Source organism: Geotrypetes seraphini, chromosome 13, assembly GCF_902459505.1.
Source record: "Geotrypetes seraphini chromosome 13, aGeoSer1.1, whole genome shotgun sequence".
Lineage (NCBI taxonomy): Eukaryota > Metazoa > Chordata > Amphibia > Gymnophiona > Dermophiidae > Geotrypetes > Geotrypetes seraphini.
This window is the reverse complement of record NC_047096.1, coordinates 23,285,755-23,303,326: the sequence shown is the minus strand read 5'-3', so window position 1 is coordinate 23,303,326 and position 17,572 is coordinate 23,285,755. Positions and strand designations below refer to the sequence as shown.

The following is a 17,572-nucleotide window of genomic DNA, read 5'->3' as shown; positions in this document are numbered from 1 at the left end:
TTCTATGTGAGATCGGCAGCCAATGTGCTTCTTTTAAAAGTGGAGTGACATGATCACATTTTTTGGAGTTAGTAATAATTTTTATTGCTGTGTTTTGTATGATTTGTAACCTTCGTATTTCTTTCTGAGTTATCAAAGAGTGTATTAAGATATTAAGAGCTTTAGGTTCTAAAACTTTTGCTAAAGATCTGATGAGACGTAGTTTCTAAAAACAATTTTTGACTACGGAACTGATCTGACCATGGTATGATAGCTCGTGGTCCAATAATATTCCCAATATTTTAGTCGTTGTTACCTGTTGTAATGGAAAATTGTCCAAAAAAATTTGTGATGTAAATGTAATATCTTTTTTCCATGGCAGAGCTTTTGAGAGTACAGCACAACTGCATAGAGCTCAGGCGTAGAAGGAACAGGTGGGAAGCACAGTTGAGGGGCGCACACAGAAAGTAAAAAAAAGAATCAGCCACAGTAGCAAAGGAAGAGCTTCCACCAATACAAGCAGATTTAAAGAGAGATCACTGGGGCGGGGAGGGGGGGACATACAGTGCAGCAAACTTCAAAAAGCTCAGAGGCTGAACCATTGGATTGGATTCCAACTCATTTGTCTCTTTCTGTTCTGAGAATTGTTTATAAAAGCACCTTAATCATTCCATTGCTTTGTTGGGGTGGGGTGGGGTGGGGGTGGAGGGGGGGGGGCAAGTGGGTTGTTAACATTCTTTTTAGGACTGGAATTTCTAGTGGAGCAGGATTCCACATGAGCTGCAATCTCTCCCATTGGTCGGCCTCAGGATAGGTGAAACTTTCCTTGAAAAAGTCATTTCACAGTGTGGGCATTCTGAGCTTGGGCAGTGTCTGTATTGCATCATCACATCTTCATTCGCCATCCAGGGCTGGTATTGCCTGATTTTGGGGGGATCATGCAGCTTTTGGCATTTCTACTCATTCTTCTGCTTGCCTCCAGCAACAAGGCTCAAGGTAAGCAACTGCTGAAACGTAGGACACAATTGGGGCTTGAAAAGTTCTTGTGGTTGAATCATGTTCAGAATTCTCCTTTAATAGCACACACTTTGCAAAACTGAGCTCTGTGATTTTCTCACACCTTCTGCTCTGTACCGACTAGAAGCTCTTTGTGGCACAGTGAGTTCATTCAGAGGGTCTCAAGATGGTTCTTTCTGAAGCTGACAACATCAGATGCTGCCTGACCAAACTGAACAATGCCTATCCAACAAGCTCTGAGCCAACTCTGTAGGCACGGTGGCTATCTGATCAACTCCAATGTTGTTGAGAAAAGCAAACTCCTCCGCTGAGTCCAGGGAGGGGTAATTTGGCTATGTTTAGAACTCTCCAATCATTTTGAAAAGTCCAGTCCTATTGTCCTATTGTTTGATAGCATTAGGAATGAAGGGTAGGCAAAGACGTTTCATACAAATTCAGCAGATGGGGAAGAAAAGTCAAACAGCAGCTGAAGACACTGATTTTTATCATTGACAGGATATGTTAGAGATACATACAAGTTGCCTAAGTTCTATGGAGATTAGGAGACTAATACAGAGCTTACTAAACTGTGAGTCGGGACCCCATTAGGTGAGCTCTCCGTAGGTATATCATTATCCTGCACCTCCAGAGGGTCACACAATTTGGCTGCAATCATGAGTTCACAGCCACGGAAGGATTGGGAAGTTCTGGTCGAACGCAACCTTCTTTGTATTGCAAAAGCACTGTGCATCAATATATTGTATTCTCTTCTTTGCCAATGAAAAAATTTCTCCCTGAACCCCAAAGCTGGTGCTCATCTCAGCCGCTGGATCAGCATTTTTTCCTAGCATGCAGTTTATGTCACCAGACCCATCAAGACCAATTGAGCGTTGTAACCAGAAAATCTGTGGCACAGCGAGGGTGAGTGGCACCAGGGGATGTGGTTACCCTCTCCTACACTCTTCTCTGCCCCCCGCTCCTTCCTGACCCCCCTGCTGCACACATGCCCCCCTTTCCCTGGCGGAGGTAGTAAAAGGATGATGACACTAATTTGGAGACATGATCTGCGAGTGATAGACTTGAGTCAAAAAGCACTCCTAGGTTGCGTACGTTGTCTTTGGCTGTAAGGGTGTCATTTCCCCAGGAAAAGGACGGACAGGGGTATGTGCAAGTATCTTTGTGTATCCAGAGAAGTTCTGTTTTTGACGCGTTTACGGTCGTCCAGTTCTTTATTTCAGTTAAACAGCAGTGGAGTTTCTTCATTTGTGTGTCTCGGTACTGACCTAGGGGGAGGTAGAGCTGTATGTCATCAGCAAATGAATGGATTCTAATTTGGTATTTTTCTGCTATGTCAAGTACTGGTCTGACATAGAGGATGAAGAGGAGTGGAGATAATAAGGCATCCTAGGGCACTTCATAGTAGAGTGGCTTTGGTTCAGATAAGGATGGCCCTAGTAGGGCTCTCTGTGATCTTTCATTTAGGAAGGAGAAGAACCATCCAAGAGCAGGGGTAGGCAATTCCGGTCCTCGAGAGCCGGAGCCAGGTCAGGTTTTCAGGATATCCACCATGAATATGTACGAGATGGATTTGCATGCACTTCCTCCTTGAGATGCAAATATATCTCATGCATATTTATTGTGGATATCATGAAAACCTGTCCTGGCTCCGGCTCTCGAGGACTGGAATTGCCTACCCCTGTCCTAGTGCAACATTACGTATTCTAATAGAATTTAGCCTGGACCGGAGAAGAGAGTGGTCGATAGTGTCAAAGGCAACACTTAAGTCTAAGAGTACTAGCAATGCATCATTTCCCTCATCCAGAATTTTCCATCAGTCGTCCACGATGGTAGGACGCCTACCGTCGCTTAACTTTTGATAGTCCAATGAGAATCAGCCCCCGATGTGCCAAATCAAAAATGAATTTTGAGAGCCATCCTAAATCTTTGAAAAGAAAGCTCTTCGTGAATAGAAGGAAGATTATTTAAAAAAAAACAACAAAAAAGGCATTGGGGAAAAAAGGCTGGGCGATGAATAGTTGCCATCTTAATTGACTCGGATAGGAACTAATAAAGCTGTAGTGATGCAGAGTGTGTTGGTCTGGCAGGAATTGTTAATTCGGGGGTCAGTATTCAAACTGATTTAACTAGGCAGTTGAATTGCCTCTTCAGAGCTACCTGGGTAGGGTTACCATATTTTTCTCCAGGAAACCCCGGACACATGACCCTGCCCTGTTCTGCCTTCAGCCCTGCCCCATTCCACCCTCAGCCCTGCCCCCACAAAACCTCCTCTCTTCTTCTGGACGAGCCACCGCCGCGTCTGGAGGGCCTGGAGGATGTATGGATGTGTGTGACGTCATCCACGCATGCTCAGAGGCCCTCCAGATGTGGCCTTCTAAAGTCCGTCCAGGAGCTCAGACAGTCTTCTAAAATGAGGACATGTCCGAGTTTTCCCGGATGTCTGGTAACCCTATACTTGGGGAATATCTCCTCCAACAGCTTAAGCCAAAACTGGTTATGCTAGTGAATCGCAAACTGTGTGCCGCAGCACACTAGAGTATCACGGCGAGATTGCGGGTGCGCTGCAAGTCAGCTGGCGCCAGCGACTATCCTCCGCTCCCACCCCCTCCAACATTGCAATTTCAGGGTTAGCAGATAGAGGGATTTCCAAAACCTGGCAGTTTTCCCAGGTTTTGGAAGCCCCCAGCTCAGGGACCGCTTCTGGAGGGCCTCCGTGCATGTGCAGATGTTGACGTGATGCCATCGCACACACGTGTGACATCAGCACATTGACGTCCATGCGTGCACAGAGGCCCCTCCAGACAAGGGCCCGAGTTGAGCGTGCCGGGACAGAAAAAAGTTTGCGAGACGCTGGGTTATGCGATGGGTGATCCAGGGACACAGTCAGGGAAGAGTTGGCGCTCATGTAGTTAAAATACTGATATTTAGAACTTAAATGGACACGTTAACTAACAGGACAAATCAGACTACATGAAACACAGCCCAATCTTTATCTAGTTTCACACTTCTGGTTAAGACAGGGGCAAAGCCGAACACCCAATTTATGTGGACCCGAGTCCAAAGTGGGTGACAGGACAGGACAACCTGCCACCCCACTGCTCCCTCCCCTCACTAGGTGGCACCTCTTTCCCCCCCAGGTGATCGGGGTGCAGTGGCATAGTAAGGGGGGATGGTCCTCTCAGGGCATCATGTTGGCGGGGGTGCTGGCACCCCACCTCCTTACCACCCCCTCTGCCTCTTCCCACTCCTCCCCTTGCCCCTTCCCTTCCCCTGTACCTCAAGTGGCTCATCACCGTGAGCAACAACTTCAATGTGTTCCTTGTGACCGTGTCAGCTCTCCCGCTGATGTCACTTCCAGGTGCCTTGCGCAGAAAGTGACATCATAGCGAGAGCAGCCAGGGTCGCAAGGAGCACGTTGAAGTTGTTACTCGCGGTGGTGAACAACTGGAGGTACGTGGGAAGGGGGCATGGCAGGGAGATGGGGGTGGGGGAGGGACAATTCTACCTCAGGTGCCTCCGCCCCGGACGCCTCTCATCCTCACTGCGCCACTGCGGAGGGAGAGGGGTGTTCACTTAACTCCACTGCCTTTCCCCTCCTCTGGACCCTTTAAATCCCTTAGGTCTTCACCAGCAGCAACTCATTCCCCTTGCCAGTTCCAAATCTTCCCTCTGACACAACATCCTGGTCCTGTGAACAGAAAATTGTGGCAGAGGGAACGCTTGGGCTGGCACAAACAAGAGAAATGTGTTGCTGCTCACTACTGGCGCAGAAATGTTGGAATCCTTCAGCCAGTGGCATTTCAGAATCCCTGACCACCACATTGCTGCTATGTCGTTGCTGGGTGGACTGAAGTCCAAAGTGGGGTAAGCCTATGCCCATCCGTGGCTACACCTCTGGGTTGAGGACTTAATCGGTAAGTCTCATCCATTTGCATCTACTTAGATATTCAATGCCAGCATATAATATTGGGACATAAAGTCATCGATGACTGCTGTTCCCTACAAGCTGAACAGGAATCCTCCACCTACAGCCCTACCAGTGGGAGGTGCTCTTTCACTATCACATTTTCAATCATAAGAGATAGGCAGACTCTACAGCACTTCAGGGAACTTGCCTGTCTCTAGTGATTGAAAACACAACATTGAAGCATCAGCCCGTTGGAAGACCCTCATTCAGCTTAGAAGGAACAATGCTTGCTGGTGGCTAAAAATTGCTCACTGCTGCCAGCTGAATATTTACTCCTCTGTAACCTGCTAAACTAGCATTCTACATCCTTCCACATCTGCCACCTTCTCCTTTGGACTTGACGTTAGAAAAACTAGTATATATTTAATTAATTCTGGTTTGGATTCCTTTCTGTACCCCTGATAAACTTGCTAGTCCTTAATTTATCCCTGAAACATTCATTAGAATGGTCAAGCAACCACTTCACTCATTGTCCATGGTACTCTTGGATGAATTTAATTTGGGAAAGTGTTATGCCTTTCTGTTTCTTTAAAGGAGTTGGTATGAGGTTACAGTGAGATAGGTTTACAAGATGGATTATATTTACACATGAAGTCTGGCATGACAGAAATAAGAGACCAAATGAATTTCTAAATTATTTAGAATGGCAAAAGATTCCTCCACCTTCAGGGAAAGGAAATCATAATATTTTATCAACACATTTTATTTACTACTCGAGAATAGGTAAAGGTATATAATGAGGGGGGGTCATGTCTCTCCAGATTGGGGGGGGGGGTCATGTCTCTCCAGATGACCACAGAAATAGCTGATGAGCTGTTAGGCAATTAGCCTTTCCCACTAGGCAACAAGCTGTGAGTAAATCAAAGGCAACAGGTTTCATGTGGTGTATAAACTAAATGCTCTCTGCTTTCTCTTCTGCAGCCTGGAATTAATTAAAACACATGGGGATTTTCCTTACTGTTATTTCCTATGCTGCTACAGAACTAGTGAGGTTATTTACCATTAGCAGGAGTTCTTCTTGGACAGCAGGATAAGTGTAGAGAATGAAATGGGGACAAACTTTTCCCTGTCCCCGCAGGAACTGAATTTCCCCACAAGTTTTGTCGCTGTCTCTGTCCGATTCCTGTAAGATCTGCCTTAACTGCACAAACCTCGAACACTTATGATTTTAAAGTGTTTGAGGCTTGTGCAGATGAGGACAGAGCTTAGGCATTGGTGGAATGAGGCATTATGACATCACAATTTGAGCTCTAGATTGTTGCTACTTATGATTTTAAAGTGTTTGAGGCTTGTGCAGATGAGGACGGAGCTTAGGCATTGGTGGAATGAGGCATTATGACATCACAATCTGAGCTCTAGAATGTTGCTACTTATGATTTTAAAGTGTTTGAGGACAGAGGACAGAGCTTGAGGCCAGAGGACAGAGCTTGCAAGAATGGGGCAGGGACAGGAAAAGAACTCGTTGGAACGGGATGGAAAAATGAGTTCCTTTGGGGACAGGGAAAAATTTGTCCCCGTGTCATTCTCTACTTGGGAGAACAGTATAGAAAATTGAATAAATAAATAGTATGAAAAGTTTCAGCCTTTGAAAACCAGAGCTAGTATTGTAACAACATAATGCCTCATTCCACCAATGCCTAAGAGCCAACCCCAAGGCGAGTTTTGGGTGGGCTTAGGACTTGGACGTTTTGCAGTGATAATCAACAGGTCCAGGGCACTATTTAGATGTTTGGGGCTAGATCTGTTTTAAAACAAATAATGGCTAAAATGGTCCCCAAACTGACCAGATGACCACTGGAGGGATTAAGGAATGACTCCTCTTAACCACCCCTCCCCCCCCCAGTGATCACTAATGCACATTGAGAAGAATAACCCAAATCACAGTTACCAGATGCTAGGGTCCAGCTCGGGGGTTAGCACCCAAGAAAAAGAACCAGGTGTCATTGCAGACAATACAATGAAACCTTCCGCACAATGTGTGGCAGTGGCCAAGAAAGCAAACAAAATGCTAGGAATTATTTAAAAAAGGGATGGTTAATAAGACTAAGAATGTTATAATGCTTCTGTATCGCTCCATGGTGCAACCTCACCTGGACTATTGCATTCAATTCTGGTCTCCTTATCTCAAGAAAGATATAGCGGCGCTAGAAAAGGTTTAAAGAAGAGCGACCAAGATGATAAAGAGAATGGAACTCCTCTCATACGAGGAAAGACTAAAAAGGTTAGGGCTCTTCAGCTTGGAAAAGAGTAGAACGGGTACAAGTAGATCAATTTTTCACTCCATCAAAAATTACAAAGACTAGGGGACACTCAATGAAGTTACAGGAAAATACTTTTAAAACCAATAGGAGGAAATAGCTTTTTACTCAGAGAATAGTTAAGCTCTGGAACGCATTACCAGAGGTTGTAATAAAAGCAGATAGCATAGCTGGTTTTAAGAAAGGTTTGGACAATTTCCTGGAGGAAAAGTCCATAGTCTGTTATTGAGACAGACATGGGGGAAGCCACTGCTTGCCCTGGATCAGTAGCATGGAATATTGTTACTCCTTGGGTTTTGGCCAGGTACTAATGACCTGGATTGGCCACCATGAGCACGGGCTACTGGACTTGATGGACCCAGTAAGTCTATTCTTATGTTCTTAGATGAGCCAAATATAGGACAATTAAGCCATTGCAACTGACCCTGATGAGGTTGGCTCTGAGGCACTGTGGGTAATGACATCACAATCTCAGCTCTGGAATGTTGCTCTCATTGGGGTTCCGGAATCTTGCTCTGGAATGTTGCTGCTCCTTGGGTTTTGGCCAGGTACTAGTGACCTGGATTGGCCACCGTGAAAATGGGCTACTGGGCTTGATGGACCATTGGGCTAATAGCTCTATACACGCCTGCCATTCTAGCACCCACCCCAAAAGGCAAAAAAGGTCATCAAGATAGATGAAGCAACCAATAGCGATTTTCCTACACTCAATCACTCCAGCAGACAAAGACAGAACAAAAAGGAAGGAAACACTAAAGAAGCAGACAAAGAGTAAACATCAGACTAGGGAGGAGAGGGGAGGCATTTCTATAAAGGTCACTAAATTTGGGCACTAAAATGCAGGGTGCTGAATGCAAATTCTATAATGGCATCTGGGCACCCATTTGCATGTCAATATTTAGGGACTGTCAATTATGCCATGTAAAAGGCAAGCATAAATGTTAGCATGTAAATATTGCACTTTTTAACATGCAACTTACATGTGTGATACTATAAGTGCCAATATTTTACCATAAATAACACCATTTTTGCTCCTGGGCAGTATGTGTAATTTCCTAAAAAGTATAGAAAATGTCTGCTATTTAAAACTTTGCTTTTGTAACCATGATTGCCACATTTTGCAATTTACCCTAGATGTAGTCTCCCATCGTGTTCTCATTATCTTGTCCTTGGTAGCGGCGTTTGAAGTCCAGTACAGTGGTACCTTGGATTACGAGCATAATCTGTTCCAGGAGCATGCTTGTAATCCAAAATGCTTGTTTATCAAAACAAAGTTCCCCATTGGGGATAATGGGGTCTAGATGATTCGTTCTAGAACCTGGGGTCTATACCTGTCGGGTGCCAGGTGCTACAGCGCCGTCTCCTCCGTTGGTCATCTGAAGAAGAACCCCACAGTGCTGCTTCGTGGGGGGGGGGATGCCAGCCGCCGGAGAACCCCACAGTGCCGCTTCAGGGGGGATGCCAGCCGCCGGAGAACCTCACAATGTCGCTTCGGGGGGGGGATGCCAGCCTCCGGAGAACCTTGCAGTGCCTTTAGAGGGATGCCTTCTCCATCCACCGGCCAGCCCTCCACATCGGATGCCCCTCACATGCTGGAGAGCCCCCACCCGAGCCCACGTAGCTGAGCGCCGCCCCACCCGCACACCGCGCACGTCACGCACAATGCTGATGATTGACGCTGTGCGCATCACACGCAACGCGCAGGTGGGACAGCACCCGGCTGCGCAGGCCCAGACAGAGGTCCTCCAACCTGCGGAAGGCACCCGATGTAGAAGGCTGGCCAGAAGACGGAAGAGGAATCCCCCGAAGCGGCGCTTCCTGGACTGTAAGTGCTCGTTGATCAGGGCAGTGCTCGGTTTGCGAGTCAAAAGTTTGCTGAGTATTTGCTCGTCTTGCAAAACACTCGCAAACCGGGTTACTCGCAAACCGAGGTACCACTGTATATCCTTGCTCCTCTGAGTATACTCCCACCAGTGGCATATATTTTAGAAATGCCCAAGTTCTCTTTTGTGGGGAAACAGATCTGGATCTACCCAGACGTGATGTGACATACACAGAATACTAGAAGAGCCTTTTTGGAAATGAGTTAGGAAGTTTTATCACTGGGAGAAAAATGTTTACTGGCTTACCCCTGTAAATGTTGCATGAAATATTTGGGTATAACGTATGTTTATTATAAGCCAGAGCATCTGAGGGCATTTATTAATTTAAAGAAGTTGTCCGCCTAAAGTTCAAGTTATTTATCCCCCCCCCTCCTTTTTACAAAACCACAATAGCGGTTTTTAGCGCAGGCCAGGGCGCTGAATGCTCTGCGCTGTTCCCGACACTCATAGAGTTCCTATGAGCATCAGGAGCAGCACAGAGCATTCAGGGCACTGGCCTGCGCTAAAAACCACTATTGCAGTATTGTAAAAGGCGGGGGAGGGGGGGAGGCAGGGCAGGTTTAGATTGCAAATTTAAGGATTGTATCAGAGCTTAAATCACATTAAAGCCTTTTCTTATACATTTGTTACTTTCTTTTTTTCCTCCTTATTATTTAGAACGACCCCCTTCTATTTTGGGGTCTAAGGAAGAACTTTAAATTGTTTCCAGAATTGTTTTATTTCCATTATAATGGACTAGGTACTGTATTTAATTTTGCATTGCTTGAACAAGAGTATACTTGTGAGATTATTTGAAAAGTATAATAAAAATAATTAAAATGAGCTCTATAGTGCAATCTTAGCATGCATATGGCATTTCCATTTAGGCATCAAGATTATAGAATGAAAGCGTTGAAGAACTCTAGGCCCAGTTTGCACATGTGGATTTGGTGGCCAAAGAGCTACATTCTACAGTGTGGATCAGTAGTGGCCCTCTGCGACTTACTGATACTTGGAACTACCAGTAGTGAGTAATAAAGCTTCATCAGACCTTTATCATTAGACCATCACAACTTTTACTCAGTCAAATCCAAGAAATCCCACAGCTTCCACTTCGCCATGACATTTATAACACCACCTACCCCCCCCCACCCTCAAAGATACCTCTTGTTGATAAATCTGATCTGGTGAGTTTAACCCTTTCAGGACCATAAGGATCGTAGGCCAATTTTTGTGGTTTTGACGACATTTTTATGGTAAAAAGGGCTTGCAGATGCCAAAAAATTGATTTTTTTTTGTGAAATATCATTATTTTTTTTTTTTTTTAAATCAAACTTCTGGCTTATGGACAGTGTGGCAAGTGAATCTTCTCGTCAATCTGGCAACGACGCTAATGAATGAATGTCGGAACCAGTTTGTTTACATAAAGGCAGTATCATATGGAATCCGTACATATCAAATTTAGAACTGTAGACTATCCCAATCAAAATTGATAGGATTTTAAAGTTATGGGACAAATATGTCCCTTGGTCCTGAAAGGGTTAAGGTGCGAGAGACTGTTATTGATGAAGACATGCAATGTGGGGCCTGTCGAAGATCCGGCATGATGTCAACAACTGGTTGCGATCATGCACAGTGATTGTGGTCATAGATAAACTGATTTTGATCAGGTTATGGCCAGTGCACATCAATGAAAGGCATTGGGCCTTCAGCAATGATCGACACTGCTGTTGTGGGACCAACCAGACCGTGGAACATTTACGCCAATACATGTCCACTCCCAGCCTGCCTGGTGATCTTGAACTTTACACGCTGCGTATGACTTCGCTATTGATTGGTTTAGTCAAGTGATAAGCATACATTAAGAATAGCACAGTCAGAACATGACATTTCTCCTCCCTCTCTGTACAAACACGAACCTCTCCTATAGTTGTCTGCACCTTTCTCTCAGCATGGTGTGTCTGTTCAGCAACATTCCTTCTAAGTTGTGCAAGAGCACACCCGCCTCTCCACACACCCACCCTCACTATGATCCTACTGTCAGGGATAATGCAACAATCTTCAGGTTTAAGTTGCATAGGACAGATACGTTTTGCAGGAGGATCCCCTCCCCATCCCCCAGGGACCTGTCTTCCCAAGTGATTGAAACCACAAGGTTGCTGCACCGCTCCTAGGGTTACCATATGGCTCCAGAAAAAAAGAGGACGGCTTGAGATATCCAGGTTTTACTTCCATTGAACGCAATGGAAGTAAAACCCGGATGTCTCAATCTGTCCTCCTTTTTCTGGAGCCATATGGTAACCCTACCGCTAATAATAGGAATGGGACAGCAGCTCCTTCTTAACTTAGAGGGAATGTTGCTGTGAAGGTGGTAAGAGGGCTGGAAAACTGCCCATATGCCGAGAGGCTGGATAAACTGGGGCTCTTCTCTCTGGAAAAGAGGAGGCTCAGGGGGGATATGATAGAGACCTTCAAAATACTTAGGGGCATAGAGAGGGTGGACAGGGACAGGTTCTTTAGACTAAAAGGGACGACAGGTACGAGGGGGCACTCAGAGAAACTGAAGGGGGATAGGTTCAAATCAAATGCAAGGAAGTTTTTCTTCACCCAAAGGGTCGTGGACACATGGAATGCGCTCCCGGAGGAAGTGATCCGGCAGAGTACAGTACAGGGATTCAAACAGGGATTGGACGGATTCCTGAGGGAAAAGGGGATCGTGGGGTACTGAGGGAGGTGCTGGTGTTGCAAAAGTATAGACAGCTCACCAGGTCGTGCAAGGCCGGAGGGTTAGGACTTTGATGAGAGGATAGGACTTCGATGAGAAACCTAGGGGGCAAGGGGGCCCCTTCTGGTGATTAAAGCAGGTCATGACCTGTTGGGCTGCCGCGGGGGCGGACTGCTGGGTGGGATGGACCTCTGGTCTGACCCGGCAGAGGCACTGCTTATGTTCTTAAGGTCTAGCTTGTAGATTATGTTTTGGGGGAAGGGGCTGATAGTGGGAGTGTGTGGCGCAGGGGTTAGGGCTGTGGGCTCAAATCCCTCGCTGCTCCTTGTGACCCTGGGCAAGCCACTTAGGGGCAAATTCTATAAGAAGTGCCCAAAAGTTAGGCGCCGACATAGGCACTGTTCAGCGCAATTCAAGTAAAATTGGGTGCTGTTTAATGAATCACATCGAGCGGCGCCTATTTTGGAGACATCCAATAAACAGGCCAGCTCTAGGCACACCTACAAGTTAGGCGCCTATGTGAGCGCTTAAGCACGGCTTAAGAGCAGCAATTCTGCAACAAGGTGCCTAACATGTAGCCACGCCCACGCCTAACAAGCCTAGCGCCTAATTTTTTTGAAGGCCGCCTAAATTTTTAGAGGCGCCTTATTGCAGAGTAGGTGCCTATCATTAGGCGACGGTTACAGAATTTGGACCTCAATCCCCTCATTGCCCCAGTTGGAGCCCACAGGGACAGATCGGGAAATATGATAAAGTACCTGAATGTAAATCACTTAGGATATAAGTGGTATATAAATAATAAAATAAATAAATAACAATTTGAAAGTCTTGCTTGGTCAAACATGGCATGGTATTTTTTTATTTTTTTTTACATAGAGATAAAATATTACATGATACCTCTAAAATCACAAAATAAATTAGACCTACAATTTCAATGTTTTTGCATCTCATTATTTTGTATGTAGCACATTTCACTATGAAAAATGTCACTGTTGAGCTGTTCACAGAAAGCATCGCCTCTGGTGCACCTTGAACACGACAGCTCACGTCTGCTACCTAGTGGTCAGACCTCAAAACTATGTAACATGTTCATTGCAAAATTCCAAGCCTTTTTTTTTTCCAGTTTGTGTCTAGGAACAGCCCCTGGTAACTTGACCCCTTGGTGTCTGGGGGGTTTCATAATCTGTTTCCTGCCTTGATGACCGGCACTATTGCTGCCTCTCCAACGTGTGGTAATTCAACCAGAGCCGGTGTGGGGTTGGAGACGTTGTAACCCTATATTTCTACTAAGACTAAGCCTTTTATTAAGGTGTGCATTTAGCATGTGCTAAATCGGTTAGCGTACCTTAATTAAAGGACCCCCTAATTATCTTAATTAAAAATTCAGCCCGCAGCTTAGCCTTTTTTTCAAATTTCGGCCCCTTATGTGATTGAGTTTGACACCCCTGTCCTAACTCAATACATACTAGGGGGTCTAATACCAATATACATAATATACAGTTTATAGGTTACAGTGCAAGTTTTTTCAATACAAGTTATTATTTTAACTTGACACACACTAGGGATCTAATACCAATATACATATAGGGGCATAATAAAAAAAAAACAATATCTAAGTCCCTTTTTGGCCTAAGGTGCTAGGCACCCAAAGTAAGCAGCAGGGAAATGTCCTTTCTCGAAAAAAAATATCCAAAATGTGTTTTTTCCACGAATGGCCTACCTGTACATTCAGGCGTTTAATTGCCCAGACTGCCACTACGTCTATCTTTAAGCCCTATTCCCGACCAAAAATTTGCCCATGTCTCAAACGGCCAAAACAAGATCTTTAAGGCATGGAAGGGACCAGTCCTTTGCCTAAAACTATGATTCTCTAACCGGCATCTGTCATAAGCGCCAGTTAGAGAATCGTGGAACCGTCCCCCCCATCCCCCGCAATGATCGCAGCAGAAGTGATGCCCAATCCCTCCTACCTGAACTGCTGCGAACTCCCGCAACCTTCGCTGGCAGAAGGGCTTACTTGGCCTCCCAATCTAGGCAACTATTATAAAATTACTCTTGGTTTGGATTGTTAGAAACATGCTGCCCAATATTCAAAACAGTTTAACTGGGCAAGAGAGGATAAATCACTTGTGTTTGCTTAAGTACAGTGGCACTTAATCAGACAGTATATTCTCACTACACTTTCGATCTGGTTTACAGCACAGCACAACTACTCATGAAAGATCAATAGACTCCACAAAGAGATGTACTAGACATTCCACAGGTATGGAGTTCCAGAACAAGGCAGAAAAACCTACAATATGCACATCAACAAAGCTTCTTCTATGAAAATTATGAAAAGGAGGAAAAAGCCTCATATCCCCCCCCTCCACCAAACCGAGAAACTCAGGTTGAAAACAGGTGGAGTTTTACAGGGTATGATAAAGTCACTGGCATAAAAAAACCTCCTCAATAATATTTCAATAAAGAAAAGCCTTGTGCAATGCAAGTAGGAAATACTTTGCCTTGTATCGGGAACCCTATGATCTGAAAATGATTTGAAAAGCCAAATTCTAGAGTGCACAGAGAGACACTGCACATCGACAGTGGCCAGCGTTTCGCTAATTATGAGCTGCCTCAGGATGTGCAGTCACAGTCAATCTCTCAAGTCAACTCCTCGGTCAAACATGGCTTTTCTTTATTGAAATATTATTGAGGAGGTTTTTTTATGCCAGTGACCTTATCATACCCTGTAAAACTCCACCTGTTTTCAACCTGAGTTTCTTGGTTTAGTGGAGGGGGGGGGATCTGAGGCTTTTTCCTCCTTTTCATAATTTTCATAGAAGAAGCTTTGTTGATGTGCTTATTGTAGGTTTTTCTGCCTTGTTCTGGAACTCCATACCTGTGGAATGTCTAGTACATCTCTTTGTGGATTCTATTGATCTTTCATGAGTAGTTGTGCTGTGCTGTAAACCAGGTCGAAAGTGTAGTGAGAATATATTGTTTGGTTTTTCGAGGGGCTTGCGTTGTGTTTACTTAATCAGACAGTGTCATTGAATTTCACCATTAACCGCTCCTGCACTGTCTGGTTAGTGCCGGGACGGTCTGTGGGCAGAGCCAGTTCGAATCAAGTTAGCGGCGATATTCACACTGCTAGCCAGTTAAGTAAGTGGCTAAAGTTAGACCAGCAAAAAAGTTGTCCTATCTTTAGTCGAAGAGGTAACTGGGCACCAGTCTGAATAATGGCCGCAATTCAGTTAACCTACAGGGAGTGCACGAGGTGCTTCTCCTTCCAATCCCCTTCTCCTCCCACAAAGTAAAGGTGGCTAGGCCAAACCCCCATCCCCCACAATAAAGGGTGTAGTAGGTCCTGTTCATACAACCCCTAGACTACCAGGGAGCTTCAAGGTATGCCCAAGGAGCCATGAGGGGAGTGGGGGCTCGGTCTAGTGTTTGCTTTCGAGGGAGATGGTATTAGGAGGAATCGGGACCAGGCCAGAGGGAGGGAGGGGATCCAATTATGTGGGTCTAAGGCAATATTCAGATAGGGCCTGCATAACTGTCTTATATGGGTCCCAGCTGAATATCGGCTGGGATCTGTATGAGTTCTGCAGCCAGCTCAGTAGGAATTAGCTCCGGATATTCAGTGCTGATGTTTGGACATGGCCTGGAACTGTATATTCAGGACTAATTTTGTTCACGGTGGGGGGGGGGGGGGTCAACATTAAAAATAAATAAAAGCAAACTGCTGACTACCATGGGAAAAATATTGACCAGAAGGCTTTTTTCTCCCCATTCACAACAGCAGACTACTAACTATTCTGGTGGTTCCCAAACCTGGTCCTGGAGGTACCCCAGCCAGTCGGGTTTTCAGGATATTCACAATGCTTATTCATGAGAGAGATCTGCATGCACTGCCTCCACAGCATGCAAATTTTCTCTCATGAATATTCATTGTGGATATCCTGAAAACCTGCAAGACCAGGTTTGGAAACCTCTGGCAAAGAGCACTAAAGAACCCCTTTACGGCAGATAACTTGCCTTCTGTCGATTGTACAATTGTACTACCTGCATATTCCGTATAGGCTAATTTGTATTTTTACAACTCACAGGTAACTTACTAGCTGACTTTTGTACAATTGTATATTCTGTTCATCTGACTCTGGCAAAGAGCCCTAAAGAACCCCTTTACCATAGATAATTTGCTGTCTGACTATTGTACAATTGTACAACCTGCATACTCTGTATAGTCTAGCTTGTACTTTTACAACCCACAGATAACTTACTAGCTGGCTATTATACAATCGCATATTCCAATTTATTTCCCCAATATGGCGCTCCTTCACCATAGCCTGAGCATACTACTCCTCACCTTATACTTAATCGGTTTAAGAAGTAAGGCAACTGCCCTCCCTTACCTACTCCCATTCCCTACCTACTACTCGGCAGTACGTGGCTTCAAGCCCAAACCCCCAATAGCTCAATACATGATTTCCCATGATTACCCAGATTCTAGCCCTTCAGCGATCCCAGTCCTTACAACACTCCACAGACCTTCCAGACCATTCATCAAAAAAGACCGAGTACTAAAAAACTTAGCTCCTTCTCATCCCTTCCCCAACGTCCCATTATGTCACTCTAACCTTAGAGGATCCTACCTAAATATAAGATCTATGAGGAACAAATCCCAATTAATTTATGACTGGCTAACTGACAACAATCCGGACTTCGTCCTACTAACGGAAACTTGGCTACTCTCGGACAATGACATTATTATCCAAGATTGCCTCCCCCCTAACTTTAAAATAGTATCCTTAGCAAGTGAAAGAGGCAGGAGTAGAGGACTGGCAGTAATCTTTAAAGACAACTTAAACTGCTCCATTCTAAGCTCTAACTCCTCCAACTTGGAAATCTTCTCTTTAAAACTACATTCAGAACTTCTAAAAGACTCCTTAACAATCACTCTAGCCTATATTCCTCCAAAAAAATGGTCCTCAGCTAAAGAAGAATTTTACGAATTCCTGTTAACCAATTCTCTAACAGGCCCTTATAACCTCCTATGTGGAGATATAAACTTACAACTAGAACATTCAGATCATCCAGAAACTACAGAATTCTAGTCCTTTCTAGCTTCACTAGACTTCCCAAACTCACCCCCAGTAACAACTCACAAGAAAGGCCACCAACTGGACCTGGTAACGCTGTCCTCAACAAACTTGATAAATCTCACAATTCAATGGAAATCAGAAACTTGGTCTGATTCACTATGGTCAGACCATAAAATATGCAACTTCGAACTCGAATGTCAATGGAAAACAGCCTCTACCTCATTGAAAGTTAAGAACAGATCCACTCAATTTCACACCAGCAGAGGTAAGATTAACCCCTTAGAATTCTGGTCTTACCACGATATTATTCACAACCAAGATGAAGATATCAATCAATTCATGAGCTCCTGGATCCGCACCAGCACCCACATTCTTAATGAAATGGCCCATCTGAAAAAAAGAAGGATTAAGACCTAGAAACCTAACAGGCTGGTTTGACCTAGAGCTCCTAGAGATAAAGAGAGAGTTAAGAAGGTTAGAAAGGAAATGGTCAAAATCAGGAACCCCAGAGACTAGAGATGCCTGGTGTCAAATGCTAAAAAGCTATAAAAACACAATCAAAGAAAAGAAAAAAGCCTTCTATGCCCACAAAATAGATAATACCTCCATGAACAGCAGCAAGCTGTTTAAACTTTTCAATGACCTGTACGATACTCAATCCCACACGAACCCGGTTGAAG

The 17,572-nt window shown here is 44.8% G+C and overlaps 1 protein-coding gene across 1 annotated transcript in view; it reads left to right on the top strand.

Moving 5' to 3' along the window:
• The first annotated feature begins 849 nt into the window (after nucleotides 1-849).
• The window catches only part of UPK2 (uroplakin 2), a 32,943-nt gene continuing 16,220 nt past the window's right edge, over nucleotides 850-17,572 (top strand). Inside the window, exon 1 of the mRNA XM_033917417.1 lies at nucleotides 850-975. Coding sequence (XP_033773308.1) covers nucleotides 918-975 — 58 coding nt within the window. The 5' untranslated portion in view covers nucleotides 850-917. The remainder of the gene's footprint in view (nucleotides 976-17,572) is intronic.